Here is a 15,060-nt window from a genome sequence, read left to right as displayed (position 1 = left end):
TCTACTGTATACACACATCACATCATACATGTACTGTATACACACACACACATCATACATGTACTGTATACACACACATCATACATGTACTGTATACACACACACATCATACATGTACTGTATACACACACATCATACATGTACTGTATACACACACATCATACATGTACTGTATATACACACACATCATACATGTACTGTATATACACACACACACATCATACATGTACTGTATACACACACACATCATACATGTACTGTATACACACACACCATACATGTACTGTATACACACATCACATCATACATGTACTGTATACACACATCACATCATACATGTACTGTATACACACACATCATACATGTACTGTATACACACACATCATACATGTACTGTATACACACACACATCATACATGTACTGTATACACACATCACATCATACACGTACTGTATACACACAACACATCATACATGTACTGTATACACACACATCATACATGTACTGTATACACACACATCATACGTGTACTGTATACACACATCACATCATACATGTACTGTATACACACACACACACTCATCATACATGTACTGTATACACACACATCATACATGTACTGTATACACACACACGCACATCATACACACGTACCGTGTACACACGCACACATCATACACACGTACCGTGTACACGCGCGCACATCATACACACGTACCGCGTACACGCGCGCACATCATACACACGTACCGTATACACACGCGCACATCATACACACGTACCGTGTACACGCGCGCACATCATACACACGTACCGTGTACACGCGCGCACATCATACACACGTACCGTGTACACGCGCGCACATCATACACACGTACCGCGTACACGCGCGCACATCATACACACGTACCGTATACACACGCGCACATCATACACACGTACCGTATACACACGCGCACATCATACACACGTACCGTGTACACGCGCGCACATCATACACACGTACCGCGTACACGCGCGCACATCATACACACGTACCGTATACACACGCGCACATCATACACACGTACCGTGTACACGCGCGCACATCATACACACGTACCGTGTACACGCGCGCACATCATACACACGTACCGTGTACACGCGCGCACATCATACACACGTACCGTGTACACGCGCGCACATCATACACACGTACCGCGTACACGCGCGCACATCATACACACGTACCGCGTACACGCGCGCACATCATACACACGTACCGCGTACACGCGCGCACATCATACACACGTACCGTATACACACGCGCACATCATACACACGTACCGTGTACACGCGCGCACATCATACACACCTCAGCGTCTATAGAAATGTCCTGTCACCTTCAGGAGGTCCTTGTATAATAATCCCCAGTGTCACCAGATCTGGAGAACACAAGATTGTACAGATCCCTCCTCACACCCATCAATCCCCGAAATCCTCACACTACAAAGTCACTAACACTGGAATCTGTTTTATCTTCTAGTCTGGGGGACAATGGATTCTCTGAGGAGGAGAGGGAAGAAATACTAAAGCTGAGAAGAGACAAACCCAATGTGAGGATACATTACTGAGGAACCCGGGAGCCGATCCCAGGAGACTATGGACAATTCTCCCTCCAGGATTAAGAGGTTTCCTGGTGTGGAGATATTTTCCTCTACAAGCGGCCGCCATATTATCCAGGAGTAATGTTACCACTGTCAGACATGTCTATTCACCTCATGATCCAAACATCATTTTGTTTAACCCCTTAAGGACGCAGGGTTTTTCGGCTCATTTCTCGCTCTCCACCTTCAAAAATCCATAACTTTTTCATTTTTACGTGTACAGACCTGTGTGAGGGCTTATTTTCTGCGTAACAAATTTTACTTTCCGGTAATGTTATTTATCTTAACATGCCGTGTACTGGGAAGCTGGAAAAAAAGTCCAAATGTGGAAAAATTGAAAAAAACGCACGTCACGTTCTTGTGGGCTCAGTTTTTACGACTTTCACTCTTCGCTCCAAATAACACGCCTACTTTATTCTTTGGTTCGGTGCGATCGCGGTGATACCGGATTTAGAGGTTTTATTGTGTTTTATTACATTTTCAAAAATTAAACGAATGTGTACAAAAAAGAAAAAAAAATTTTTTGCCATCTTCTGACGCTAATAACTTTTTCATACTTTGGCGCACGGAGATGTGTGAGGGGTCATATTTTTTGCGAAATGAGGCGACGTTTTCATTGCTACCATTTTGAGGTCTGTGCGACATTTTGATCATTTTTTATTCCATTTTTTTTGTGATGTAAAAAGGTGTAAAAGTCGCATTTCGGACATTTGGGCGCCATTTCGCGTCTCGGAGGTCACCGTCGGCCGTAACTGTTTTTATATTTTGATAGATCGGGCATTTTGGGACGCGGCGATACCTAATATGTTTGTGATTTTTACTGTTTATTATGTTTTATATCCGTTCTAGGGAAAGGGGGGTGATTTGAATTTTGAATATTTTATTAATTTTTTTTATTTTTTAAACCCGAGGCTACCATGGCAACCGATGGCCGCCCCCCGATGACGTTCGGGGGCGCGGCGATCGTAATAAAGATGGCGGCGCCCGCACGCCGTCGTCTTTTAAATGCCGCCGGTGACTTTGCAGGCGGCAATGAAAGGGTTAATAGCCACTGACCGCGGTTATTAGCGGTGCGGGTTTTCTGCAATATGCAACAACCCCCACCCTTGTATGAAGAGGACTCAGCCCGTGAGCCCTCTTCATACATCCCTTATACCTCTGCGCCGTAGAGCTACGACACAGAGCGTTAAGGGGTTAATCCTGCTGAGAGGAAAGTCTGTCCTTCACTCTTGTCCTATATTATTGCTTCAGCATCTGCTGATCTTATGTCCGGCCTCAGGGTCTCCTCAGGACTTTAAGTAAAATCTTTCCTGGAGCCGGAGCTCTGTGTGAGAAATAGTCTGTAATGTTCATCTACAGGGGAAGATATTCAATATGGCCGATAGCATTGTAGTATTTTATCATCTTATCACGTCCCCTATGCAGATGGCTATATGTGTTTTATATATGGGAATAAACTATGAGATTCTGCATTTTATAAGAGACTGGTGTCACGTAGTGTGTTCTCTCATCCCGATACCGGGCAGCCATTGTTGGCTATGAAGGGTTAATTCAAAAGTCACCTTACAAATGCTGAGCGGTCTAAGTCCTAGATAAAAATCTCTTACACAAGGGGTTACACACCCTGACCCCCCAGTAATACCAGGTGTATACAGGACACATATACAGAACCTCCTGTATCATATATTATACAGGATACAAGGGGTTACACACAGTGACCCCCACTAATACCAGGTGTATACAGGACACATATACAGAACCTCCTGTATCATATATTATACAGGATACAAGGGGTTACACACAGTGACCCCCCCACTAATACCAGGTGTATACAGGACACATATACAGAACCTCCTGTATCATATATTATACAGGATACAAGGGGTTACACACAGTGACCCCACTAATACCAGGTGTATACAGGACACATATACAGAACCCCCTGTATCATATATTATACAGGATACAAGGGGTTACACACGGTGACCCCACTAATACCAGGTGTATACAGGACACATATACAGAACCCCCTGTATCATATATTATACAGGATACAAGGGGTTACACACAGTGACCCCACTAATACCAGGTGTATACAGGACACATATACAGAACCCTCTGTATCATATATTATACAGGATACAAGGGGTTACACACAGTGACCCCACTAATACCAGGTGTATACAGGACACATATACAGAACCCCCTGTATCATATATTATACAGGATACAAGGGGTTACACACAGTGACCCCCACTAATACCAGGTGTATACAGGACACATATACAGACCCCCCTGTATCATATATTATACAGGATACAAAAGGTTACACACAGTGACCCCACTAATACCAGGTGTATACAGGACACATATACAGAACCCCCTGTATCATATATTATACAGGATACAAGGGGTTACACACAGTGACCCCACTAATACCAGGTGTATACAGGACACATATACAGAACCTCCTGTATCATATATTATACAGGATACAAGGGGTTACACACAGTGACCTCCACTAATACCAGGTGTATACAGGACACATATACAGAACCCTCTGTATCATATATTATACAGGATACAAGGGGTTACACACAGTGACCCCCCACTAATACCAGGTGTATACAGGACACATATACAGAACCTCCTGTATCATATATTATACAGGATACAAGGGGTTACACAAAGTGACCCCCCCCACTAATACCAGGTGTATACAGGACACATATACAGAACCCCCTGTATCATATATTATACAGGATACAAGGGGTTACACACAGTGACCCCCACTAATACCAGGTGTATACAGGACACATATACAGAACCTCCTGTACCATATATTATACAGGATACAAGGGGTTACACACAGTGACCCCACTAATACCAGGTGTATACAGGACACATATACAGAACCCCCTGTATCATATATTATACAGGATACAAGGGATTACACACAGTGACCCCACTAATACCAGGTGTATACAGGACACATATACAGAACCCCCTGTATCATATATTATACAGGATACAAGGGGTTACACACAGTGACCCCCCACTAATACCAGGTGTATACAGGACACATATACAGAACCCCCTGCATCATATATTATACAGGATACAAGGGGTTACACACAGTGACCCCACTAATACCAGGTGTATACAGGACACATATACAGAACCTCCTGTATCATATATTATACAGGATACAAGGGGTTACACACAGTGACCCCCCACTAATACCAGGTGTATACAGGACACATATACAGAACCCCCTGTATCATATATTATACAGGATACAAGGGGTTACACACAGTGACCCCACTAATACCAGGTGTATACAGGACACATATACAGAACCCCCTGTATCATATATTATACAGGATACAAGGGGTTACACACAGTGACCCCACTAATACCAGGTGTATACAGGACACATATACAGAACCTCCTGTATCATATATTATACAGGATACAAGGGGTTACACACAGTGACCCCACTAATACCAGGTGTATACAGGACACATATACAGAACCCCCTGTACCATATATTATACAGGATACAAGGGGTTACACACAGTGACCCCACTAATACCAGGTGTATACAGGACACATATACAGAACCCCCGGTATCATATATTATACAGGATACAAGGGGTTACACACAGTGACCCCCCACTAATACCAGGTATATACAGGACACATATACAGAACCCCCTGTATCATATATTATACAGGATACAAGGGGTTACACACAGTGACCCCACTAATACCAGGTGTATACAGGACACACAGAACCCCCTGTATCATATATTATACAGGATGCAAGGGGTTACACACAGTGACCCCCACTAATACCAGGTGTATACAGGACACACAGAACCCCCTGTATCATATATTATACAGGATGCAAGGGGTTACAGACAGTGACCACCACTAATACCAGGTGTATACAGGACACATATACAGAACCCCCTGACCATATATTATACAGGATACAAGGGGTTACACACAGTGACCCCCACTAATACCAGGTGTATACAGGACACATATACAGAACCTCCTGTATCATATATTATACAGGATACAAGGGGTTACACACAGTGACCCCCACTAATACCAGGTGTATACAGGACACATATACAGAACCCCCTGACAATATATTATACAGGATACAAGGGGTTACACACAGTGACCCCCACTAATACCAGGTGTATACAGGACACATATACAGAACCTCCTGTACCATATATTATACAGTATACAAGGGGTTACACACAGTGACCCCCACTAATACCAGGTGTATACAGGATACATATACAGAACCCCCTGTATCATATATTATACAGGATACAAGGGGTTACACACAGTGACCCCCACTAATACCAGGTGTATACAGGACACATATACAGAACCTCCTGTATCATATATTATACAGTATACAAGGGGTTACACACAGTGACCCCCACTAATACCAGGTGTATACAGGACACATATACAGAACCCCCTGTATCATATATTATACAGGATACAAGGGGTTACACACAGTGACCCCACTAATACCAGGTGTATACAGGACACATATACAGAACCCCCAGTATCATATATTATACAGGATACAAGGGGTTACACACATTGACCCCACTAATACCAGGTGTATACAGGACACATATACAGTACCCCCTGTATCATATATTATACAGGATACAAGGGGTTACACACAGTGACCCCCACTAATACCAGGTGTATACAGGACACATATACAGAACCTCCTGTATCATATATTATACAGGATACAAGGGGTTACACACAGTGACCCCACTAATACCAGGTGTATACAGGACACATATACAGAACCTCCTGTATCATATATTATACAGGATACAAGGGGTTACACACAGTGACCCCACTAATACCAGGTGTATACAGGACACATATACAGAACCCCCTATATCATATATTATACAGGATACAAGGGGTTACACACAGTGACCCCCCACTAATACCAGGTGTATACAGGACACATATACAGAACCTCCTGTATCATATATTATACAGGATACAAGGGGTTACACACAGTGACCCCCACTAATACCAGGTGTATACAGGACACATATACAGAACCCCCTATATCATATATTATACAGGATACAAGGGGTTACACACAGTGACCCCACTAATACCAGGTGTATACAGGACACATATACAGAACCTCCTGTATCATATATTATAAAGGATACAAGGGGTTACACACAGTGACCCCACTAATACCAGGTGTATACAGGACACATATACAGAACCCCCTGTATCATATATTATACAGGATACAAGGGGTTACACACAGTGACCCCACTAATACCAGGTGTATACAGGACACATATACAGAACCCCCTGTATCATATATTATACAGGATACAAGGGGTTACACACAGTAACCCCCCACTAATACCAGGTGTATACAGGACACATATACAGAACCTCCTGTATCATATATTATACAGGATACAAGGGGTTACACACAGTGACCCCCCACTAATACCAGGTGTATACAGGACACATATACAGAACCTCCTGTATCATATATTATACAGGATACAAGGGGTTACACACAGTGACCCCACTAATACCAGGTGTATACAGGACACATATACAGAACCTCCTGTATCATATATTATACAGGATACAAGGGGTTACACACAGTGACCCCACTAATACCAGGTGTATACAAGACACATATACAGAATCCCCTGTATCATATATTATACAGGATACAAGGGGTTACACACAGTGACCCCCACTAATACCAGGTGTATACAGGACACATATACAGAACCCCCTGTATCATATATTATACAGGATACAAGGGGTTACACACAGTGACCCCCACTAATACCAGGTGTATACAGGACACATATACAGAACCTCCTGTATCATATATTATACAGGATACAAGGGGTTACACACAGTGACCCCACTAATACCAGGTGTATACAGGACACATATACAGAACCTCCTGTATCATATATTATACAGGATACAAGGGGTTACACACAGTGACCCCACTAATACCAGGTGTATACAGGACACATATACAGAACCTCCTGTATCATATATTATACAGGATACAAGGGGTTACACACAGTGACCCCCACTAATACCAGGTGTATACAGGACACATATACAGAACCTCCTGTATCATATATTATACAGGATACAAGGGGTTACACACAGTGACCCCCACTAATACCAGGTGTATACAGGACACATATACAGAACCCCCTATATCATATATTATACAGGATACAAGGGGTTACACACAGTGACCCCACTAATACCAGGTGTATACAGGACACATATACAGAACCTCCTGTATCATATATTATAAAGGATACAAGGGGTTACACACAGTGACCCCACTAATACCAGGTGTATACAGGACACATATACAGAACCCCCTGTATCATATATTATACAGGATACAAGGGGTTACACACAGTGACCCCACTAATACCAGGTGTATACAGGACACATATACAGAACCCCCTGTATCATATATTATACAGGATACAAGGGGTTACACACAGTAACCCCCCACTAATACCAGGTGTATACAGGACACATATACAGAACCTCCTGTATCATATATTATACAGGATACAAGGGGTTACACACAGTGACCCCCCACTAATACCAGGTGTATACAGGACACATATACAGAACCTCCTGTATCATATATTATACAGGATACAAGGGGTTACACACAGTGACCCCACTAATACCAGGTGTATACAGGACACATATACAGAACCTCCTGTATCATATATTATACAGGATACAAGGGGTTACACACAGTGACCCCACTAATACCAGGTGTATACAAGACACATATACAGAATCCCCTGTATCATATATTATACAGGATACAAGGGGTTACACACAGTTACCCCACTAATACCAGGTGTATACAGGACACATATACAGAACCTCCTGTATCATATATTATACAGGATACAAGGGGTTACACACAGTGACCCCCACTAATACCAGGTGTATACAGGACACATATACAGAACCCCCTGTATCATATATTATACAGGATACAAGGGGTTACACACAGTGACCCCACTAATACCAGGTGTATACAGGACACATATACAGAACCCCCTGTATCATATATTATACAGGATACAAGGGGTTACACACAGTGACCCCACTAATACCAGGTGTATACAGGACACATATACAGAACCCCCTGTATCATATATTATACAGGATACAAGGGGTTACACACAGTGACCCCACTAATACCAGGTGTATACAGGACACATATACAGAACCCCCTGTATCATATATTATACAGGATACAAGGGGTTACACACAGTGACCCCACTAATACCAGGTGTATACAGGACACATATACAGAACCCCCTGTATCATATATTATACAGGATACAAGGGGTTACACACAGTGACTCCCACAGGACACATATACAGAACCTCCTGTATCATATATTATACAGGATACAAGGGGTTACACACAGTGACCCCCACTAATACCAGGTGTATACAGGACACATATACAGAACCCCCTGTATCATATATTATACAGGATACAAGGGGTTACACACTGTGACCCCCACTAGAGAGTAGATCAACACAAGGTGTATACAGGACACATATACAGAACCCCCTGTATCATATATTATACAGGATACAAGGGGTTACACACAGTGACCCCACTAATACCAGGTGTATACAGGACACATATACAGAACCCCCTGTATCATATATTATACAGGATACAAGGGGTTACACACAGTGACCCCACTAATACCAGGTGTATACAGGACACATATACAGAACCCCCTGTATCATATATTATACAGGATACAAGGGGTTACAACACATGTCTACTTTTCTCCACTAATACCAGGTGTATACAGGACACATATACAGAACCTCCTGTATCATATATTATACAGGATACAAGGGGTTACACACAGTGACCCCCACTAATACCAGGTGTATACAGGACACATATACAGAACCCCCTGTATCATATATTATACAGGATACAAGGGGTTACACACAGTGACCCCACTAATACCAGGTGTATACAGGACACATATACAGAACCCCCTGTATCATATATTATACAGGATACAAGGGGTTACACACAGTGACCCCACTAATACCAGGTGTATACAGGACACATATACAGAACCCCCTGTATCATATATTATACAGGATACAAGGGGTTACACACAGTGACCCCACTAATACCAGGTGTATACAGGACACATATACAGAACCCCCTGTATCATATATTATACAGGATACAAGGGGTTACACACAGTGACCCCACTAATACCAGGTGTATACAGGACACATATACAGAACCCCCTGTATCATATATTATACAGGATACAAGGGGTTACACACAGTGACCCCACTAATACCAGGTGTATACAGGACACATATACAGAACCTCCTGTATCATATACTATACAGGATACAAGGGGTTACACACAGTGACCCCACTAATACCAGGTGTATACAGGACACATATACAGAACCCCCTGTATCATATATTATACAGGATACAAGGGGTTACACACAGTGACCCCACTAATACCAGGTGTATACAGGACACATATACAGAACCCCCTGTACCATATATTATACAGGATACAAGGGGTTACACACAGTGACCCCACTAATACCAGGTGTATACAGGACACATATACAGAACCCCCTGTATCATATATTATACAGGATACAAGGGGTTACACACAGTGACCCCACTAATAGCAGGTGTATACAGGACACATATACAGAACCCCCTGTACCATATATTATACAGGATACAAGGGGTTACACACAGTGACCCCACTAATACCAGGTGTATACAGGACACATATACAGAACCCCCTGTACCATATATTATACAGGATACAAGGGGTTACACACAGTGACCCCCACTAATACCAGGTGTATACAGGACACATATACAGAACCCCCTGTACCATATATTATACAGGATACAAGGGGTTACACACAGTGACCCCACTAATACCAGGTGTATACAGGACACATATACAGAACCTCCTGTATCATATATTATACAGGATACAAGGGGTTACACACCGTGACCCCACTAATACCAGGTGTATACAGGACACATATACAGAACCCCCTGTACCATATATTATACAGGATACAAGGGGTTACACACAGTGACCCCACTAATACCAGGTGTATACAGGACACATATACAGAACCTCCTGTATCATATATTATACAGGATACAAGGGGTTACACACCGTGACCCCACTAATACCAGGTGTATACAGGACACATATACAGAACCTCCTGTATCATATATTATACAGGATACAAGGGGTTACACACAGTGACCCCACTAATACCAGGTGTATACAGGACACATATACAGAACCCCCTGTATCATATATTATACAGGATACAAGGGGTTACACACAGTGACCTCCACTAATACCAGGTGTATACAGGACACATATACAGAACCCCCTGTATCATATATTATACAGGATACAAGGGGTTACACACAGTGACCCCACTAATACCAGGTGTATACAGGACACATATACAGAGCCCCCTGTATCATATATTATACAGAATACAAGGGGTTACACACAGTGACCCCCACTAATACCAGGTGTATATAGGACACATATACAGAACCCCCTGTATCATATATTATACAGGATACAAGGGGTTACACACAGTGACCCCCCACTAATACCAGGTGTATACAGGACACATATACAGAACCTCCTGTATCATATATTATACAGGATACAAGGGGTTACACACAGTGACCCCACTAATACCAGGTGTATACAGGACACATATACAGAACCTCCTGTATCATATATTATACAGGATACAAGGGGTTACACACAGTGACCCCCCACTAATACCAGGTGTATACAGGACACATATACAGAACCCCCTGTATCATATATTATACAGTATACAAGGGGTTACACACAGTGACCCCCACTAATACCAGGTGTATACAGGACACATATACAGAGCCCCCTGTATCATATATTATACAGGATACAAGGGGTTACACACAGTGACCCCACTAATACCAGGTGTATACAGGACACATATACAGAACCCCCTGTATCATATATTATACAGGATACAAGGGGTTACACACAGTGACCCCCCACTAATACCAGGTGTATACAGGACACATATACAGAACCTCCTGTATCATATATTATACAGGATACAAGGGGTTACACACAGTGACCCCACTAATACCAGGTGTATACAGGACACATATACAGAACCCCCTGTATCATATATTATACAGGATACAAGGGGTTACACACAGTGACCCCCCACTAATACCAGGTGTATACAGGACACATATACAGAACCTCCTGTATCATATATTATACAGGATACAAGGGGTTACACACAGTGACCCCACTAATACCAGGTGTATACAGGACACATATACAGAACCCCCTATATCATATATTATACAGGATACAAGGGGTTACACACAGAGACCCCCCACTAATACCAGGTGTATATAGGACACATATACAGAACCTCCTGTATCATATATTATACAGGATACAAGGGGTTACACACAGTGACCCCCACTAATACCAGGTGTATACAGGACACATATACAGAACCCCCTGTATCATATATTATACAGGATACAAGGGGTTACACACAGTGACCCCACTAATACCAGGTGTATACAGGACACATATACAGAACCCCCTGTACCATATATTATACAGGATACAAGGGGTTACACACAGTGACCCCCACTAATACCAGGTGTATACAGGACACATATACAGAACCTCCTGTATCATATATTATACAGGATACAAGGGGTTACACACAGTGACCCCACTAATACCAGGTGTATACAGGACACATATACAGAACCCCCTGTATCATATATTATACAGGATACAAGGGGTTACACACAGTGACCCCACTAATACCAGGTGTATACAGGACACATATACAGAACCCCCTGTATCACATATTATACAGCATACAAGGGGTTACACACAGTGACCCCCACTAATACCAGGTGTATACAGGACACATATACAGAACCCCCTGTATCATATATTATACAGGATACAAGGGGTTACACACAGTGACCCCCCACTAATACCAGGTGTATACAGGACACATATACAGAACCCCCTGTATCATATATTATACAGGATACAAGGGGTTACACACAGTGACCCCACTAATACCAGGTGTATACAGGATACATATACAGAACCCCCTGTATCATATATTATACAGGATACAAGGGGTTACACACAGTGACCCCACTAATACCAGGTGTATACAGGATACATATACAGAACCTCCTGTATCATATATTATACAGGATACAAGGGGTTACACACAGTGACCCCCACTAATACCAGGTGTATACAGGACACATATACAGAGCCCCCTGTACCATATATTATACAGGATACAAGGGGTTACACACAGTGACCCCACTAATACCAGGTGTATACAGGACACATATACAGAACCCCCTCTATCATATATTATACAGGATACAAGGGGTTACACACAGTGACCCCACTAATACCAGGTGTATACAGGACACATATACAGAACCCCCTGTATCATATATTATACAGGATACAAGGGGTTACACACAGTGACCCCACTAATACCAGGTGTATACAGGACACATATACAGAGCCCCCTGTATCATATATTATACAGGATACAAGGGGTTACACACAGTGACCCCACTAATACCAGGTGTATACAGGACACATATACAGAACCCTCTGTATCATATATTATACAGGATACAAGGGGTTACACACAGTGACCCCCCACTAATACCAGGTGTATACAGGACACATATACAGAACCTCCTGCATCATATATTATACAGGATACAAGGGGTTACACACAGTGACCCCCACTAATACCAGGTGTATACAGGACACATATACAGAACCCCCTGTACCATATATTATACAGGATACAAGGGGTTACACACAGTGACCCCACTAATACCAGGTGTATACAGGACACATATACAGAACCTCCTGTATCATATATTATACAGGATACAAGGGGTTACACACAGTGACCCCACTAATACCAGGTGTATACAGGACACATATACAGAACCCTCTGTATCATATATTATACAGGATACAAGGGGTTACACACAGTGACCCCACTAATACCAGGTGTATACAGGACACATATACAGAACCTCCTGTATCATATATTATACAGGATACAAGGGGTTACACACAGTGACCCCCACTAATACCAGGTGTATATAGGACACATATACAGAACCTCCTGTATCATATATTATACAGGATACAAGGGGTTACACACAGTGACCCCACTAATACCAGGTGTATACAGGACACATATACAGAACCCCCTGTATCATATATTATACAGGATACGAGGGGTTACACACAGTGACCCCACTAATACCAGGTGTATACAGGACACATATACAGAACCCCCTGTATCATATATTATACAGGATACAAGGGGTTACACACAGTGACCCCACTAATACCAGGTGTATACAGGACACATATACAGAACCCCCTGTATCATATATTATACAGGATACAAGGGGTTACACACAGTGACCCCCCACTAATACCAGGTGTATACAGGACACATATACAGAACCCCCTGTATCATATATTATACAGGATACAAGGGGTTACACACAGTGACCCCACTAATACCAGGTGTATACAGGACACATATACAGAACCCCCTGTATCATATATTATGCAGGATACAAGGGGTTACACACAGTGACCCCACTAATACCAGGTGTATACAGGACACATATACAGAACCCCCTGTATCATATATTATACAGGATACAAGGGGTTACACACAGTGACCCCACTAATACCAGGTGTATACAGGACACATATACAGAACCTCCTGTATCATATATTATACAGGATACAAGGGGTTACACACAGTGACCCCCCACTAATACCAGGTGTATACAGGACACATATACAGAACCCCCTGTATCATATATTATACAGGATACAAGGGGTTACACACAGTGACCCCACTAATACCAGGTGTATACAGGATACATATACAGAACCCCCTGTACCATATATTATACAGGATACAAGGGGTTACACACAGTGACCCCACTAATACCAGGTGTATACAGGACACATATACAGAACCTCCTGTATCATATATTATACAGGATACAAGGGGTTACACACAGTGACCCCACTAATACCAGGTGTATACAGGACACATATACAGAACCCTCTGTATCATATATTATACAGGATACAAGGGGTTACACACAGTGACCCCACTAAT

At 42.5% G+C, this 15,060-nt stretch overlaps 1 protein-coding gene across 1 annotated transcript in view; it reads left to right on the top strand.

Annotated features, from left to right (window-relative positions):
• The window catches only part of LOC140069140 (NACHT, LRR and PYD domains-containing protein 12-like), a 129,915-nt gene extending 126,809 nt beyond the window's left edge, over nucleotides 1-3,106 (top strand). The window contains exon 9 of the mRNA XM_072114510.1: nucleotides 1,527-3,106. Coding sequence (XP_071970611.1) covers nucleotides 1,527-1,614 — 88 coding nt within the window. The 3' untranslated portion in view covers nucleotides 1,615-3,106. The remainder of the gene's footprint in view (nucleotides 1-1,526) is intronic.
• The last annotated feature ends 11,954 nt before the right edge of the window (nucleotides 3,107-15,060 follow it).

Source organism: Engystomops pustulosus, chromosome 7 (genome assembly GCF_040894005.1).
Source record: "Engystomops pustulosus chromosome 7, aEngPut4.maternal, whole genome shotgun sequence".
Taxonomy (NCBI): Eukaryota; Metazoa; Chordata; class Amphibia; order Anura; family Leptodactylidae; genus Engystomops; species Engystomops pustulosus.
The sequence above is the reverse complement of the archived record's forward strand: the minus strand, read 5'-3'. Positions and strand labels throughout refer to the sequence as shown.